The following is a 19,741-nucleotide window of genomic DNA, read 5'->3' on the forward strand; positions in this document are numbered from 1 at the left end:
ATATTTTTAACAATGTTTATCTATCTCTGCCGGACTAGATGTGCCATCACATCCTCAGCCAGGTGCAGCTGAGGCCAGCAGAGGGCGCCAGTGAGCAGCCAGAGACAGCAGTCATACGGAAGCTCCCAGCTCTGGGCTCCATCACATGAACACGCCTGCTGACAATAACACTCACATACCACTGATACACCCTGTGGATAAAGAGCCCTCACTGTTTCTATAGCAGGTTAGGATGCTGTGCTGTGATCAGGAGGCAAACTGGATGGGAATGGAAACGTAGTAACAAACAAAAAGTGACATCACTACCTTCAGTCATTATAAAGTCTGTGGTCAAGATTAGCTACTGCTGTACAAACAGCTATAGCTGTGATTATCAAAATAAAACCCAGTTAATCCATGAGGAGAAATATATAATATATATTACACATTTCAAACAATATTCATGCATTACTGCCAGACCAGACATGATTTCCCATCCCCACGTCACTTACAGAGCCGTCCTGGAGTTCTTGACCACAGGCAGCAGCCTGCAGTGCTCTTTATCTCGTCTGATGTATTTCTTCAGATCAAACACATCCAGCTCCTCATCTGACATCAGCATCACAAAGGCCAGAGCTGAGTATTGTGCAGGTGAGAGGCCATCTACTGAAATGTTTCCTGAATTCAGGTATCTTTGTACTTCCTCTACTAGAGAATTGTCACCCAGCTCAGTCAGACAGTGGAACAGGTTGATGATCCTTTCTGGAGATAAATTCTCCTGTATTTTCTCCTTGATGTATTGGACTGTTTCCATAATGGTATGTGAGCTGATTCTTGTCGGCCCCAGTAGCCTTTGTAACAGAGTCTTACTGGAGTCTGTTGAGAGGCCCAGGAGGAAGCGGAGGTAGAGGTCCAAGTGTCCATTCTTGCTCTCTAATGCCTGATTCACTGCAGTCTTCAGCAGGTCAGCTGATGAGTTTGACAGAAACACATATAAAGCAGCGAGATACTCCTGGATGCTCAGATGCACAAAGCAGTACACCTTCTCCTGGTACAACCCATACTCCTCTTTAAAGACTTCTGTGCACACTCCAGAGTAAACTGAAGTTTCAGTGACATCAATGCCATTCTCTGACAGATCTTGCTCATAAAATATAAGATTTCCTTTCTCCAGGTTGTCAAAAGCCAGTTTACCAAGTTTTAAAAGGAATTCCTTGCTGTATTCTTTAGGCTTAGTTTCTTGGTTTTTCATATACTTGTCATTTTTTAAACTTGTCTGAAAGATCAGGAAGTGAGTGTACATTTCAGTCAGAGTCCTTGGAATTTCTCCCCTGTCAATCTCACTAAAAAGCCTCTTAAGCACAGTGGCTGAAATCCAGCAGAACACAGGTATGTGGCACATGATGAAGAGGCTCCTTGATGATTTCACATGTGTGATAATCCTGCTGGCCAGGCTCTCATCATTAAATCTCCTCCTGAAATACTCATCCTTCTGGGCATCACTGAACCCTCGTATCTCTGTCACCTGGTGGACACACTTAGCAGGTATCTGATTGGCTGCTGCTGGCCGGGAGGTTATCCAGAGGAGAGCGGATGGGAGCAGATTCCCCTTAATGAGGTTAGTCAACAGCACATCCAGTGACATTTTCTTTGTTACATCAAACCAGCTCTCATTGTTCTGAAAATCCAGAGGAAGGCGACACTCATCCAGACCATCAAAGATGAACAAGACTTTGGAGCTAAACAGGTCAGTGGATTGAAATGATTTCAGTTCTGGGACAAAGTGGTGAAGCAGTTCAATCAGACTGTATTCACTCTTAATCAAATTCAGGTCCCGGAAAGGAAGAGCAAATATGAAGTGAACATCCTGGTTTGCTTTTCCTTCTGCCCAGTCGAGAATAAATTTCTGCACAGAGACTGTTTTCCCGATACCTGCCACCCCTTTAGTGAGTACAGTTCTGATAGGTGTCTCACGCCCACATAAGGGTTTAAATATATCATTGCACTTGACTGTAGTATCTTCTGTTCGCCTTTTCTTGGATGCTGTTTCAATCTGTCTCACTTCATGTTCATCATTCACTGCTCCAGTCCCACCTTCAGTTATGTAGAGTTCTGTGTAAATCTCACTGAGAAGTGTTGGCTGTCCTTCCTTAGCTTTCCCTTCAAATACACACTCAAATTGCTTCTTAAGTTTAGCTTTGATTTCCTGTAGCATGAGCTGTCCTGAAAAGAAATGAGAGGAAAATGCACTAATTCTCACCATGATCCTGACCAGTATGAGGAAGAATATTTTCCAAAAACACACTTCTTCAAACATACATATCCAGATATTTCCCTGTGACTGTGAATGTGAAACTGAAAGTTTTATCATGCGTATTTTACTGGAACACCGCATACAGGACCGTGAATAAGCCTTAGGCAGCCAAAGGAAATGTTTAAAGCCATTTATCTGGGTAGTAAGTGTATATCTGCTCAGAACCAAAAAAAAACACAAAACCCCTTTTCATTTCCCAAACCTCTCCTCAGGGGCACCACAGCCAGTCCATGTATTTGTTAAATTTCACCACCAGCTCACTTCATGAATTAATTAAATTAATTTAAAACTCAAGGAGATATTGATCAGCCACATAAGCTGTGTTAGTGGTCAAGTAAAAAAATACATGGATATACTGCATGAAATATTAGGCTGATGTTGGGAGAGGTTCTGAAATGGCAAACACACTTTGACATACATATTATAGTAGTTCTACACCAACATGAAGACCATTTAAACATCCTTTTCTTTGGCTGCCTAAGACTTTTAGACAATATTGTACATGTACATAATGTTATAAAGTTCTTACTCTTGTCCAGCAGGTCAGCAAGATCATCTTGCTTCATGGTCCTCAGGATGTACAGTGTTATCTTCAGAGCTACCTCTCTAACACTGGTCTTCTGCATCTGACCATCACTGTCCAGGTCATTGTCCTCCTCCAGCTGAGGCTCAGAGCATTCTGGGTAATTCTGATCTAGGTACCTCACAAATGTCTTCAGTTCCTCCTTTAGGAACTTCATGGCTTTTTCCTCTAGTGACTAAAATAAACAGTCAGAGTTAATTATTGCTACTTACACCAAACCTTTTCAGAGTTTCACTTGTGAATCATAGATTAAAACATATTTTCTTTAAGATGATGAATTTCTTATTGTACAGCTGTATAAAATATAAGCTAATTAACATAACAGCCAAGAAAATATATATCAGCAATAAATACAAACCTTCAATATGGATGATAAACCCGATTTATCATGTAGATCTGAACTGCAATCTTCCATTTGGTCTCTGTGAATTAGGCAGAAACATAAAGACACAAATGTAACAGAAAGACTGAAAAGTTCCCCATTAAAATTGCTGTTACTGCAGATAAAGAATAACATTGTGGTATATTACAACACCAATTCCAAAAAGTTGGACATTGTGCAAATTGTAAATAAAAACAGAATGCAATGATATGGAAATCTCATAAACCCGTATTATATTCACAACAAAGCATAGAAAACATATCAGATGTTTAAACTGAGACATTTTGCTATTTCATGAAAAATATTGGCTCATTTTGAATTTCATGACAGCAACACATCTCAAAAAAGTTGGGATGGAGGCAATAGGAGGCTGGAAAAGTTTGTGGTACAAAAACCCAACAGCTGGAGGAACAATTTGCAAATAATTAGGTCAATTGGCAACAGGTGAGTAACATGACTGGGTATAAAAAGAGCATCTTAGAGTTGCAGTGTCTCTCTGAAGTAAAGATGGGCAGAGGGTCACAATATCCCTAATACTGCACTGACAAATAGTGGAGCAATTTCAGAAAGAAGTTCCTCAGTATAAAACTGCAAAGAGGTTGAATATTTCATCATCTACAGCACATAATGCAATCAAATGATTCTGAGAATCTGGAGAAATCTCTGTGAAAAACCAGACTAGATGCCTGTGATATTTTGGCCCTTAGGCAGCACTGCATCACAAACAGGCATGATTCTGTAATGGAATCACTAAATAGGCTCAGGAATATTTCCCACAAACATTGTCAGTGAACACAATTCGCGCTGCCATGCACAGATGCCAGTTAAAACTCTATCATCCAAAGAAGAAGCCGTATATGAAGATGATCCAGAATCACGACGTCGTCTCTGGGCCAAAGCTCATTTAAAATGGACTGCGGCTGAGTGGAAAACTGTTCTGTGGTCAGTCGAATCTAAATTTTAAATTCTTTTTGGAAACCAGGGACACCATGTCATCCGGACTAAAGAGGAGAAGGACCACCCAGCGTGTTATCAGCACTCAGTTCAAAAGCCAGCATCTCTGATGGTGTGGGGGTGCATTAGTACATATGGCAGGGGCAGCCAGCATCTCTGATGGTGTGGGGGTGCATTAGTACATATGGCAGGGGCAGCCTGCATATCTGGAAAGGCACCATCAATGCTGAAAGGTATATCCAGGTCCTAGAGCAACAGATGCTCCCATCCAGACGACGTCTCTTTCAGTGAAGACCTTGCATTTTCCCACATGACAATGCCAAACCACACACTGCATCAATTACAACATGATGGATTCGTAGAAGAAGGGTCCGGGTACTGAACTGGCCTGCCAGCGGTCCAGATCTTCCAGCCATTGAGAACATTTGGTGCATCATAAAATTAAAAATATGACACAGAAGATCTAGGACAGTTGAGCAACTAGAATCCTGTATCAGACAAGAATGAGACAACATTCCTCTCCCAAAACTCAGACAACTGATCTCCTCAGTCCTCAGACATTTACAGACTGTTGTTAAAAGAAGAGGAGATGCCACACAGTGGTAAACATGGCCTTGTCCCAACTTTTGTGAGATGTGTTGCTGCTGCGACATTCAAAATTTTTCCTTACGATGATGCATTTTCTCAGTTTGAACATTTGATGTGTTTTCTGTTCTGTTATGAATAAAATACAGGTTCATCAGATTTCCATATCACTGCATTATGTTTTTATTTACAATTTGCAGAACGTCCCACCATTTTTGGAATTGGGGTTGTAGTTTGGAAAGATGTATCTGCCATGTTAAGCTTTATTCACTGGGGCGGCTTCCTGATTCTCTCATGACAGCAGAAGAGAACCAGTGACATCAGGCTCCAGCACACAGAGACACAGCAGGCAGGAAGGACAGTTTTCTATGCAGCCCTTTGTGCCCAGTGACATTTAGAGTGATTCACTTGATTAGCAGAGCTAAATACCAGCATTTGATTCACAATCCTCAGTCAAGAAACTGGTTAAATAGCTTGTTGGTTAAATTCAGCACCTACAGGGCTACTGGGCCGAATCTGTCCTTCAGCACCTACAGGGTTACCACCCCCCCCCCCCCCCCCCCCAGAGTGAGCACACTTCTTCCTATGCAACCAGCAAACAGTGAATCCCCACTAGCTGCGGCGATATTGTTGCCTAATTATGATGAAAAATTAAACATCATCATCCTGCATCTGTTCTCCATCCCAGTGGACATAATGTGAATGATGTCATCAGCGTGCGCCACTCCCTTTACAATGCCCTACTGTATTACAGAATACTAACCGCTTCAGGGATCATCGTTTGTCTGTCAGCCAGCAGCAGTGAGGGAAAACATACACACAGCTGTCCATGAACTCAAGTGCTGGTGATGCTGCCTCAAACCTTCAGAACGTTCTTATCCCATTAGGATGTGATGGGGATGTGCTGACCGGGGACAGGGGGAAGCGTGAGAGTGGGTGGGAAGGGGAGCGAGCAGTATGAGTGGAGGCAGGCCTCTCAGCTTACACCACCCAGCTGTCCATGAACTCAAGTGCTGGTGATGCTGCCTCAAACCTTAACTGGCCCAGCTGTGCATGCAGGGCAGGCAGCTTGAGAGCTGACAGGGCCTGGTGGGGCTACGTGCTTTAGGAGTTCCGACTCATGCAGCCCCCTCCATCTGCTTAATCGGACCGGATGGTAGTGAACGTCAGCACAGCCTAAGCCGGAACACTCTGGGTCACTCTCCCTGGCCATAACGCTGTGGGCCAAGCCTTCTGGGGGGTGTCACACGAAGCAGGATTAAGGGAAAATCTGACTTATTTCGACAAGTCTGGCTCATTTAAGTGGGAATTCCTTTCCATCAACGTGTCTTAAATTAATCCCTGCTGAGCTACCATGGCAACTTATAGTAGGTGAGTGAACAAGGTTGATCCAGACCAGGTTAACTGACTGCTTAGTTAAGCGTTGTCTCAAAGAATGTCCAACGTGTAGGACCAGATTCCCAAAACATTGTACCGTCGGGCGAAATTCCGCGATCTCACTACTAATGTTGTGTAACAAATATAATAAAGCCTATTAAAAAAATCACATTCCAAAACTCAACATTCCAATTAATTCCAAAATAATTCAAGTAAAAGCGTACCCATGTTAGAAAGGTCAAACATGAAATGCAATAACTCAAACTGAAAAAAAATGTTAAAATAATATGAACAGGAAGATATTTTTATATTTTGTTTAGTCACTGTCTGATTTGAAAGTTTATTAGTAAAATAGCAAAGACAATATACGGTTATTTGTACACAACATTTCACACTTATGCGACTGAAAGTATTTTATGGAGATTAAAAAATGCAGAATAACATTATCAAGTAAGAATGACACATGAACTCAACCCAGAAGGTTCCCCGTTGACTATGGGGATCGAGCCAGGAACTTTCGCGGAGTAAGGCGACAGGATAAACCACTGTACCACCATGCCACTGTACTGGACACTTGTAACATTTACATAACTTACACATTTAGTCTGTCTGCAATTCATTGCCAAGCCAACTCCCTGGCTGTGTTTATGGCCACAGTATTGCCTTTTTTAGCGACTACATCGTTGTATTTTTCATACAGCTCCATCAGCAGCATTTGTTCTGCAGCGGAAAGAAACACCGCTCTCGTTTTACACACTTTCCAACTGAATTGGTTCATCCATTCATTCAGTTTCTTAAATATCTCGGGTATATGCACTAAGTGAGACTATGCAAGTCTGTCTTGTATGAGCTTTGATTAATTAAAGCTGAACTGCGTTAGTGGAACGACATGAGGCTACATTTAGAGATGGAGCTAGTTTGAGTCTGACTTTTTCGGGAAAGTCTGGCTTTATTTAGCTACTTTCATGAAATACCCCCTTGAGGCCCATGGGGTATTTTCCGTACGTCGCTTAAATCATCCGAGATCAGATGCCTCATCCTGGATGAGTTAATGCCAGTGAGACTCATCTGGGATAAGTCAGTTTTTCAAACGCTGTGTAGTAGATTAGTCTCGCTGGATCCATTCGTCCGAGATGATTCTGCGCGCCTGCGCTGCTTGAAAAACCCATATACATCGAGAATAGACACCTTCATCGGCAAGTCTCTCATTGGGTTCTGCAAAACATCAAAAAACAGGCCGCAATTTTTCATGCAATCCGAGCAGGACCTTTTATTAGAGGATGTAAATAACCCCAAGGTTTGACACAAGACTAATTAATGTTACAAAACATATCGAGGTGCGTATTGCATATTTTTTTATATACGTTTGTATTCTGTATTCATTTGTATGCATTCATTTATACTTATGTAGTTTTATTTAGTGGGACCCCTTTTTTTGAGGGACTTCCGTTTTTTTCGGTTACCAGAACATCGTTAAGCTAAGCTAAGCGGAGAACGTGTTTGTCTTTTGCTTTATGATATTTTGTAAATGGTTTAAGCCCCACCCCCCCCCCCTGGTAAAGGCACAAGCTCTTACGTTGGCTACGTTTTTTTTTGGTAATTAATTTATTTTAAATACATCAGTCATGTCTTTCGGCCATAAATCCGGAGGGGAATGCTGCAGTAAGAGCTTTACCTTCGCCCGCCACAGTGCGCTGCTGACGGATTTCACGGGGTGACTGCTTAAGGAGCAGTGAGATGCGGACGGCGTGATGGTCAGAGAATTCGGTAAGGAATAAAATCATATTAATATGGAAAATATTCAAGAACAAATACAAAATATAGGGAAGGAAATCCAGGAATGTAAAAGCTTATTACTCGAAAAGGAAGTAGAAGGTACTGCAAGACTGGAATTAATAAAAAGAATTAAAAGTAAAGAGAAAATAATGGCTGAATTTACGTGTAAAAAAAGGGAAGCTGAGGAATTGCCTCGGCATTCTGAACGTCCAAAGGTTATAATGGAGAAAATGCATGCTTAGCAAAGGGAGGAATTGTGTAAAAAAGAAAAAAAAGTTGCTTAGCTTATATAAACATTGGAAAATTCTGTTACGTAAATCAAGGGAAGAATTAAAAGAAAACATATCAGAAACTAATCTGGCCAATATAGCAGATATCCTTGAAAGGGAAAAGAATGATCTTATGAAAGTTTATGGAGAAATAAGGGAATGTATCACACCGACTAATGAATTATCAAGATTCACGCATGTGAAGCTGTAACTAATGACATAATTAAAATTGTGTACGAAAGGTTGACTGCAGTAGATGGAGATTTTGAGGCCGATCTTGAAGGTCGTCGTCTGCATCAACTGTCAGTGTCTGACTATGCTCACTCAGTATATGGCGCTGCCTCCCAGTCAGTCGCCAGTCACCACTCAGAGTACTCTAGTATATCTGCGATAAGGGCAGAAGCAGCTGCAGAGCTTGCAGCAAAGGAGGCAGAGTATAAAATAGCCCAAGCAGAAAGAAAGCAACAAGAAAAGATAAGAATACTAGAGGAGCAACACAGAAAAGAATTAGAAGGCCAGAGATCTGAATTAGAAAATCTGCATGCTGAAAGGCATATAGAGGTTGCTCGTGCCAGATTACAAGCCTATGACAGAGAAATTAAACATGAAATGGATGGCCAGACCTTTAAGTTTGACTGCAACACACAAAGCACCTATAATAGACGTTAACCTTCACATGATGTCACAACACCATCCCTCACTGATGTGTCTTACCTGGCTCAAGCTATTCAGAACAGCAAAGCCGTTAACAGGCTCCCAATGCCAGAGCCTGCTGTGTTTAACGGGGATCCAATTCATTTTATTGAATGGAAGGCATCCTTTATGTACTCATTCAGAGTACAGGTATCTCTTCAGCAGATAAGCTGTATTACCTTAAGAAATATATCAGTGGTCGTAATAAATGTTCATAAATGTCTTGAGGGCACATTCTACGGAAGTGATGATGAGGCATAAAAAGATGCTTGGAATAAGCTTGGTCAGCGATACGGTCAGTGATACGGTCAGCCATACGGTCAGCCATACGGTCAGTGATATGGTCAGCCATACGGTCAGCGATACGGTCAGCGATACGGTCAGCCATATGGTCAGTGATACGGTCAGCCATACGGTCAGCGATACGGTCAGCCATACGGTCAGTGATACGGTCAGCCATACGGTCAGCCATACGGTCAGTGATACGGTCAGCCATACGGTCAGCGATACGGTCAGCCATATGGTCAGTGATACGGTCAGCCATACGGTCAGCCATATGGTCAGCCATACAGTCAGCCATACGGTCAGTGATACGGTCAGCCATACGGTCAGTGATACGGTCAGCCATACGGTCAGCCATATGGTCAGCGATACGGTCAGCCATACGGTCAGTAATACGGTCAGCGATATGGTCAGCCATATGGTCAGCGATACGGTCAGCCATACGGTCAGCGATAAGGTCAGCCACACGGTCAGCCATACGGTCAGTGATACGGTCAGCCATACGGTCAGCGATACGGTCAGCCATACGGTCAGCCACACGGTCAGTGATACGGTCAGTGATACGGTCAGCCATACGGTCAGTGATACGGTCAGCCACAAGGTCAGCCACACGGTCAGCCATTCATCATCCAAAGGGCATTTCTGGAGAGGCTCTCAAAATGGCCACAAATACGGTCCAAAGATGCTGAAGGTTCTACGAACATTTTCAGATTTTTTTAAATGCCTGTTTGCAAGCTATGCCTCATGTAAAGGGCCTAGACATACTGAGTGACTGTGAGGAAAATCAAACATTAATTCAGAAGCTACCTGACTGGGTAGCATTGCGCTGGAATCGTCGGGTTACGGTAGCCCTCATGGAAGGTGGCGAATTCCCATCTTTCCAAGACTTTGCCAAATTCATATGTAGCTCCCACAAAGGCGGCCACCATACCAAGGCTAGCATTATCAGCGGCAGTAGTCTCGGTTACAGTCAGCAATATGCTTAGAGAAGAGCTTAGCTATTCGAATGTGGCAGACTCCAAACTACTCAAAAGTAGTTCTGGGCAATATAAATAATGATGCATGACTCTTTCACACGTTTGTAGCCAATAGGGTTCAGACAATTCGCCACAGTACAAATCCTCAACAATGGCTTTATGTCTCAACAGAAGAGAATCCATTAGACACTGCCTCTAGAGGGAAAACCATAAATGAGTTGTTTTCCTCAAATTGGTTTAGTGCTTCTGTGTTCCTCTGGAAACAGGAAACACCGATAATAACAGATGTAGTATTGGAACCTCTCATAGGTGATCCAGAGGTGAGAAGAACTGGAACACTGCATACAGGGGTGTAGTGCTGCTGACCGCTTGTCCGAGTTCTCATCATGGTTGCAGGCTACTAAGGCCATTTCATGCCTTTTGCGAGGAGTTAAAGGAAAAATAAATGGCCCCGCTAATGTAAGTGCATTGGAAAGTGCAGGGCGTGTCATGGTCAAACACCTCCAAAAGCAGGTGTACAAACAAGAAATAAAGTTACTGAAGAAGGGAGGTCGGCTGCCAGATCATCCCAAGGTGCAGCACCTACAGTAGATGCCTTTTTAGATGCAGATGGCAGAATCAGGGGGGGAGGAAGGCTCAGTCGATCATCCTTCTCCAACTTACTCAGACACCCAGTGATCTTATCAAAAAACCATCATCTGACTAAGCTGATAATTAGTCATTATCATGAAAGAGTAAAACATCAAGGCGAGGGCTTTACCATCAATGAAATCAGATCCAATGGCTATTGGACTCCTGGAATAAGCAGAGCAGTTGCATCTTTTATCCGGCAGTGTGTCACTTGCCAGAGACTCAGAAGACCTCCAGAAGGTCAAAGGATGAGTGACCTTCCTCATAGTGTGGCATGGACTGTTTGGTCCCTTTACCACTAAAGAGGGATGAAAGCAGCATAAAAGATATGGTTTGCTTTTCACTTGCTTCTGCTCACGAGCGATCCATAGTGAAATGTTAGAGGATGTGTCCACTGATGCCTTTATAAATGGTCTGAGATGTTTCATTGCAGTTCGTGGTGCTGTTCGACAAATCTAATGTGATCAAGGCACCAACTTTGTGGGGGCAAAGAACGAATTGAACAAAGCTTTACAAGAACTTGACACTCCCGGACTCACCACCTTTCTATCCGAAAACCATTGTGATTTTGTTTTCAACGCACCTCACTCCTGTCACGTCGGAGGTGTGTGGGAGTGCCAGACAAGGACCATAAGGAGTGTGTTGAACTCCACATTATCATTGGCCTCTTGCAGACTCAATGATACTTCTCTGCGAACGTTGTTTTATGAAGTCATGGCTATAGTCAACAGTCTCCCACTTACTGTGGACAACCTGTGCAACCCTGATAGTATGGAACCACTCACAGCCAATCATCTACTTACAATGAAGTCCAACATGGCTCTACCTCCACCAGGGAAGTGTGTTAGGGAGGACGATTATGGACAAAGGAGATGGTGCAGAGTACAGTATCTGCCGGAACAATTTTGGAGTCGCTGGAAAGGGAGTATCTCCACATTATTATTGCAAGACAGCGTTGGCACACACCGAAGAGAAATGTACAAGCGGGAGATACAGTGATGCTTGTGGATGACTTGTTACCCAGATGTGAATGGAAACTGGGACGGATTTTAGAGACTGTCACTGATGAAGATGGACTGGTAAGAAAGGGTAAAATATGTATAGGAGATAAGAGACTTAGCGAGAAAGGGGAACGCCTTGGTAAGCTGTCAGTGCTAGAACGTCCAGTGCAGAGGTTAGTCTTGTTATGAGAAGCTACTTAAGTACATTTCACTGATGTTTATGCTTTATTTTCCAAATGATACAGATTTGAAAATTAATTAGTGTTTGGAACACATGTAATTTTGGTGGGAGTGTAAATAACCCCAAGGTTTGACATGAGACTAATTAATGTTACAAAACTTATTGAGTTGCGTATTGCATATTTTTTAATATACGTTTGTATTCTGTATTCATTTGTATACATTCATTTATGCTTATGTAGTTTTATTTAGTGGGACCCCTTTTTTTGAGGGACTTCCATTTTTTTTGGTTACCAGAACATTGTTAAGCTAAGCGAAGCGTTTTTTTTTTGGTAATTAATTTATTTTAAATAAATCGTGAACCATCAGTCAAGTCTTTCGGCCATCAATCCGAGGGGAATGCTACAGAGGAGTATGATGGATTCAAAGATTTAGTATCTACTAAAGGAAACACATCAAAAGCAATCCAAACCAGAAAAGATGGCTGGCAAAAAGTGTCCGACAAATTAAATGTCATTTTTAGTTATTGTATTTATCACTTGAATGTAGTATTACGTTTCCAGTGTTTCATTATTATTTTATTGTCATAATTACAGATAAAATACACGCACAATCATGCAGGACATGGGAACAAGTTAAAGTGAAGTACAAACACAACATTTCATTCATATATATATATATATATATATATATGTTTGTATGTATGAGTTTGTGTGTGTATGTATGTGTTTGTTGATTTTACGTATATGAATGGCGAGGCCATGACTGAACCCATTTCCATGCACGGACACTGATTAAGTCTGTGAGCTAATCCTAGTTTACGCAGAACAAACCGGCTCCGTGCAGGTTTGAGGATTTGGATGTGCTGCTATGACAACACATCCAGCAAGACTTTCTAAAAACCGTGCGAAGTGCCCCAGGCAGCTGGCATGTGCCAAGTGTCCCAGGCGGCTGGCGTGTACCAAATGCCCCAGGCAGTCGGCGTGTGCCAAGTGCCCCAGGCGGCTGGCGTGTACCAAGTGCCCCAGGCGGCTGGCGTGTACCAAATGCCCCAGGCGGCTGGCGTGTACCAAATGCCCCAGGCGGCTGGCGTGTACCAAGTGCCCCAGGCGGCTGGCGTGTACCAAATGCCCCAGGCAGTCGGCGTGTGCCAAGTGCCCCAGGCGGCTGGCGTGTACCAAGTGCCCCAGGCGGCTGGCGTGTACCAAATGCCCCAGGCGGCTGGCGTGTACCAAATGCCCCAGGCGGCTGGCGTGTGCCAAGTGGCGTCTGCCAAGTGCCCCAGGTGGCTGGCGTGTCCCAAGTGCCCTATGGTCTGACTATAGACCCAGAGAGACATGCATGCTAGTGGGCTGTAACACTGTTACCTCTCAGGACTCTTTCTCTTACACCCCACAGGGGGGCGCATTTCATGGCTTACTCTATAAATGTTGCGACTCACAGCTTCTAATGTCCTGAGGCCCCAGGGAACTGGTCCCACTGGCCCAGTTCATAACCCAGCCGAGGCTCCAGGGGGCGCTATCTTGGAGCACCTTCAGCGACCGGCTCATTCCCCCACCGTGAGCTAAGAAGCGCTACTGGGGATCTTTCCTGCCTGCTGCCGTTAGACACCACAATGCCTGCTGTCGATGTGCAGCCCCCACAGCCAGCCTTAACGTCCCATTTTTAATGTGGTAAAAGCTGCTCTCTGTTTTTAATCATATAAATAACATAACACTTTGCTGCTGAACACAAGAGAATTTCCCCTCTTGGATCAACAAATCATCTTATTTTATACTCAGGGGATGAGAACCACTACAGTGTCACATTAATTATGATCTGAATCAGCAAGTATTTAAACGTCACCTTTGGCAAAGAAACCAATAGTCTTTCACTTTTTTTTGTCTGATGATAGTAGTTTATTGTTTAAGCCACACAGTTTTATTAAACATGTTAAACTGAAGCCTTAGTCTGAGTATGATCTAATGCATTCATGAGAGTGAAATTATTTGTTATCAAAACAGAAACATCCATCTCATGAGACGACAATCTATTGTCGAGTCATTCTTTAATGGACATGCAGGGGGGTAACAGGCAAACCAGTTTTTTCCAGCTCTGTGCTGAGGACTGAAATTTAAAATCCACTTTGCGATTAAATAACTTCCAATTCCGGCTCGCAGAAAGTCAGGTTTTACAGTAATCCTCATCCATTTACCTCAGATGTTATTTATATAGAATACAGACAAAACTTTTGTTTAAATTCTCAAGGTGATGGAATGTGTTAAAGGTACAAATTGGTGCATCCATTATAAATATGTTATTTCCTCATAGCTTGTATGTGTCTCTGTGCCATTTGACTGAGAGTCTGAATGTCATTAACAGTGTTTGTTTAAATGTACATTTACCTTTGATCTGTAGGAAAAGGTTCCTCTCTGAAGTTGAGTGGGGGGTCCATTGACCAGTCACTCTTCAGGGAAACACAGCTGGGTACAGGGGAGTCTGCTCTCTTCATCAGGACACTGTGGGCAGCGAGAGGAAACAAACCCTCATGGTATAAATATAATTCATACAATGGGGACGACATCACACTGCTGTTTAGCCTTCTGCTCTGCCTTCATGTACTTTGATATGCTGTGTAGCTCTTGATGTAAACAGACTTATTTACTGTCAGCGTTTAAGGAAATTGTCTCATCTAAAATTTAGATATTATATGAAACTTTTAGTATCACTGTTAAAAACCTCCACAACTAGACTTGACTGATGTTCCTTTTTACCTGTTTATATATGTTTTTGTTTGTTTGTTTAGTTTTGTTATGTGGCCATTTTGTATAGGAGGGATGGTCTGTTGCTCGTCTCTAGTATAAAAGAACTGGCTGAAGAATTGTGGAAGAAGACGGTGAAGACAGAAGATGGCGAGGTCTTTTTATTAAGCTACACATATTAAAGTGCTGCCCACTGACCAGCCCTGGCTAGGAGCCCAGTTTACTTTTATGTTATGGCCTGACTATAGACCCAGAGAGACATGCATGCTAGTGGGCTGTAACACTGTTACCTCTCAGCGCTCTTTCTGTTACACCCCACAGGGGGGCACATTTCAGAAGCAGATCCATCCATTTCTATGCTGATCCAGACCAGATGATTCCTGCTGGGGCCTCTGTGAACATGAAGGGTAAGTAGATATATAGATAAATACACAATATCTAGGACTCAGCATTTTTACATCAAACTGATGAATTGTGTCTCCATTCTGTTATGTTCCATGTGTAGAATTACACATAGTAAAGAGGTTTAGTGCAAAATTTCACTGCCACATTTTTTATAAATACATGTATAAACATCCTCTCCTGGAGATGACACCTTATCGTGGTGGAGGGGTTTGCGTGTTCCAGTGATCCCAGGAGCTAAGCTGCCCGGGGCTTTATGCCATTGGTAGGGTCACCCAAGGCAAACAGGTCCTGGGTGAGGAACCAGACGAACTGCGGCTCATTTGACCCCTTATGATGAGTAAAAACATGGATTCACGTTCTCCTTCCCCTGGACGCGGGTCACTAGACTTTTATGGATGGAATTTCTAGGCACAGCCGGGGCATTGAGGGCGTCCAGTTTGGTGACCTCAGGATTGGGTCTCTGCTTTTTGCAGATGATGTGGTTCTGTTGGGCTCATCAGACCGTGACCTTCGGCTCTCACTGGAGCAGTTCGCAGCCGAGTGTGAGGCGGCTGAGATGAGAATCAGCACCTCCAAATCCGAGACCATGGTCCTCAGCCGGAAAAGGGTGGAGTGTTCTCTCCGGGTCAGGGAGGGGGTCTTTCCCCAAGTGGAGGAGTTTAAGTATCTCAAGGTCTTCTTCATGAGTGAGGGAAGGATGGAGCGGGAGATCGACAGGCGGATCGGTGACTGCAGTGGGTGCATGTATACAGCAGTGATATTCCAGCAGACCAGGGGAGGGCAGATGTACTTAAACAAACTACATCTACACAGTACAGTACAAAAACCACGACCTCCATCACACATATCACCCCCCTACGCTCCCCCCCACCCCGGAACTCAGAATACACAAAGCGGATGTGAGCCGGCTGTTCCAGAAACAGAAATCCAAGAAGCCCCCAGACCAGACGGTGTCTCCCCCTCCTGCCTCAGAACCTGTGCTGATCAGCTGGCTCCCATCTTCACCCGCATCTTCAATAGATCCCTGGAGCTGTGTGAAGTTCCCTCCTGCTTCAAACGCTCCACCATTATCCCGGTCCCCAAGAAACCCACCATCACAGGACTGAATGACTACAGACCTGTCGCCTTGACGTCTGTGGTCATGGAATCCTTTGAACGCCTGGTTTTAGCCCATCTGAAGGACATTACAGGACACCAGCTGGATCCCCTGCAGTTTGCCTACCGGGCAAACAGGTCGCTGGATGATGCAGTGAATATGGGGCGGCATTATATCCTGCAACATCTCAACGGTCCAGGAACTTATGCCAGGATCCTGTTTGTGGACTTTAGTTCGGCTTTCAACACCATTGTGCCTAATCTCCTCTCCTCCAAACTCTCCCAGCTCAACGTGTCACCAGCTACCTGCCAGTGGATCACCAGCTTCCTGACAGACAGGAAGCAGCAAGTAAGGCTGGGGGGGTCACTTCTGAAACACGGTCCCTCAGTATTGGTGCCCCTGAAGGATGTGTCCTCTCCCCACTGCGCTTTTCCCTCTACACCAATGACTGCACCTCCAGGAACTCAGCTGTAAAACTCCTGGAGTTTGCAGACGACACCATCATTGGACTCATTCAGGATGGTGATGAGTCTGCATACCGGCAGGAAGTTGAGCGGCTGGTACTCTGGTGCAGTCAGCACAACCTGGAGCTGAACACGCACAAGACTGTAGAGATGACAGTGGACTTCAGGAGACGTCCGTCATCACTGCTCCCCCTCACCATATCAGACAGCCCAGTGTCTACTGTGGAGTTCTTCAAGTTCCTGGTTACCACCATCTCCCAGGACCTGAAGTGGGAGACCAACATCTCCTCCATCCTCAAAAAGGCCCAGCAGAGGATGTACTTCCTGAGACAACTGAGGAAGTACAGTCTTCCACAGGAGCTGCTGATCCAGTTCTACACTGCAGTCACTGAGTCTGTCCTCTGCTCCTCCATCACAGTCTGGTATGGAGCAGCCACCAAACAGGACAGGAAGAGACTGCAGCGGACCGTACGGACAGCAGAAAGATCATCGGTGCCCCCCTGCCCTCCATCACAGTCTGGTATGGAGCAGCCACCAAACAGGACAGGAAGAGACTGCAGCGGACCGTACAGACAGCAGAAAAGATCATCGGCGCCCCCTGCCCTCCATCACAGTCTGGTATGGAGCAGCCACCAAACAGGACAGGAAGAGATTGCAGCGGACCGTACGGACAGCAGAAAGATCATCGGTGCCCCCTGCCCTCCATCACAGTCTGGTATGGAGCAGCCACCAAACAGGACAGGAAGAGACTGCAGCGGACCGTACGGACAGCAGAAAGATCATTGGTGCCCCCCTGCCCTCCATCCAGGACCTGTCTCTCTCAATATCCAGGAAAATGGCAGGAAAATCATCACAGATCCCACACACCCTGGACACAGACTTTCTGAGCTGCTGCCCTCTGGCAGACGATATAGAAGCCTGCAGACCAGGACACCCGACACAGGAACAGCTTCTCTCCCCTCGCCATCTCCCTCCTAAACAGCTGATCTGTCACACTGCTAAACACCTACAGCACTGCAACTGCGCTTTATGTACAGTCTGTGATATATATTTCTGTAATCTTTTCTGTATATAAAATTTACGTTGCTTACTATATCGTATTGTTCATTTACACACTTTGTGTATATGTGTGTGTGTGTGTATATATATATGTATATATGTACACATGTATATATATATATACAGTATCCATAAATATATTTACATTTATAAACAGTATAAACATATACATACAAATAACACTTTTATACATTTTTTTACATTTACCTTTATATGTATAAATATAAATCCATAATACATATTCATATTGTAGATTGTTGTTGGTTTTACACTGTTGTGCTTGAGACCATCGACCGGAATCTAATTCCTTGTATGTGTTCGCTCACATACTTGGCCAATAAACCCGATTCTGATTCTGAGACTGATTTCCAAGGGACCTAAAAGTATGACAAATCCAAATCGCTATTACAATAGTTCCGAATATACTTTAACCATGTCGAAGTCACAAAGATTTTCCCATTTTTTCCTTAACTCGTTCTCACACTGACAAGAAAAAAAATTAATTAATCAGCTCGACAAGTATCCGCTGGTCAGGCAGACGATGACTCCCATTCTATCGTGGGCGGTGCCGATTCTGTGCTGACCGGATTTTGGCTCGTATCGATGGTATTGAAAAATCTCTAAACACCTTGGACGATATAAAATCATCAATTTCCTCCATTGAGAGATCTCTTTCTATCTTATTACTGTTAATGATTTGTTGTGATTGGTCGGCTCCACTACTCACGGTTTGGCGGAGTAAGTGACACCACCTTCTGTCATTCAGCTGCGCTGTGGGTTGCGTTTGACTTATTCTTTACCGATTATTAAAATCAGACTTGCGTACTATTTGCATTAAAGAGTTTAAATACGACTGCAAAGTATGACTACAATTAAGATCAGCACATTTCAGATTGGACAACACAGAACAGATCCGTAGTAAAACCTTTGATTTAATAAAATGTTAAACATTGAGTTTAACCCGGATGTTTCGGCACACTGGCATTAATCCCCAACACTTAATAAAAGAAAAACTTAATATAGCTTCAAAATATTACAGCCTACGTCCCGGTCCATAATTACGCAGCACAGCATATTAGGCCAACTCATGGCTGAGCGTAAGTAATTAAATATTATTGATGTTAATTTGAAAACTCTTCTGATACACGTACAGTAACCTACTGTGCTGTACGGACGTTTATTTAATGTTCAATTATATTGAAATTTTTAAATTCCGCTGTATATGTAGGCCGTGTTAAACATATCAATTTTATTATTATTAATTTAATCTTACCTTGAAACATAGAATATCTTTACATTATTCCAGAATCTTGATAAAATGTTTCTTGATAAAATGGCGACTCTGCCTTTAAAATCCCGACACTTAATTTCACTTTCGTTTACAGGCAGGAAATGATCAGCTCCGTCTCATGCAAAAAATGGACACGGACTCAGCGGCACTTCGTAGGGTTTTGGGGGGATATTATCTATGTGTCTATGTTGCACAATTGGACAAGGTGAATAAATTCCAGGCATGCATGGGGTTCTTTTTCAATGATGTGATGATTTTTACTTCACCGGAAAAACACTGAAACACAAGCACAAAAACCCGCTTGTTAAACAGGACTGTATGCGGCGATCCTTGTCGAGTGTTCTGCATGACGCATGCGTTCTTTGCACTCCACTCGCGCTCATTCCATTTTTACACATACAATTACTTTTAAACATTTATGTCGATTTACATTCGCTTCGAAACAACTTAACACACAGATAAACACATTCGTTCTTATACATATAAACAATCAATAATCCCACAATTTACTTTCCTCAATACGCACACTGATAATGTTCGGGCGAGCTCGTACAACTGTATGGTCTGAGTAGCTACAGGTTTTCCCTTACTGATATTCATTAATATTTCTGTATTACTCATTCGTAACTGTTCTGATCGATTTACATTTATCCTAAAACAGTTACGTGAGTATCACACAGTAAGTTTGACTTTGCCCCTTCTT

General features: G+C 43.4%; 1 protein-coding gene across 3 annotated transcripts in view; it reads right to left on the minus strand.

The window, feature by feature from the left end:
* Window positions 1-19,741, minus strand: part of LOC125727174 (NACHT, LRR and PYD domains-containing protein 3-like) — a 46,042-nt gene extending 26,301 nt beyond the window's left edge. For 2 of the 3 annotated variants that reach the window (XM_049003885.1, XM_049003884.1), the window contains exons 1-6: window positions 19,021-19,741; window positions 15,014-15,115; window positions 14,367-14,480; window positions 3,235-3,298; window positions 2,823-3,051; window positions 492-2,202 (exon numbers count right to left, since the gene is read on the minus strand). In XM_049003885.1, coding sequence (XP_048859842.1) covers window positions 492-2,202; window positions 2,823-3,051; window positions 3,235-3,298; window positions 14,367-14,480; window positions 15,014-15,075 — 2,180 coding nt within the window. In that variant the 5' untranslated portion in view covers window positions 15,076-15,115; window positions 19,021-19,741. Of the gene's footprint in view, window positions 1-491; window positions 2,203-2,822; window positions 3,052-3,234; window positions 3,299-6,770; window positions 7,383-14,366; window positions 14,481-15,013; window positions 15,116-19,020 lie in introns of those variants that run through there. The other variant, XM_049003886.1, reaches the window with a different exon arrangement.

Source organism: Brienomyrus brachyistius, unplaced genomic scaffold (assembly GCF_023856365.1).
Source record: "Brienomyrus brachyistius isolate T26 unplaced genomic scaffold, BBRACH_0.4 scaffold90, whole genome shotgun sequence".
Classification (NCBI taxonomy): domain Eukaryota; kingdom Metazoa; phylum Chordata; class Actinopteri; order Osteoglossiformes; family Mormyridae; genus Brienomyrus; species Brienomyrus brachyistius.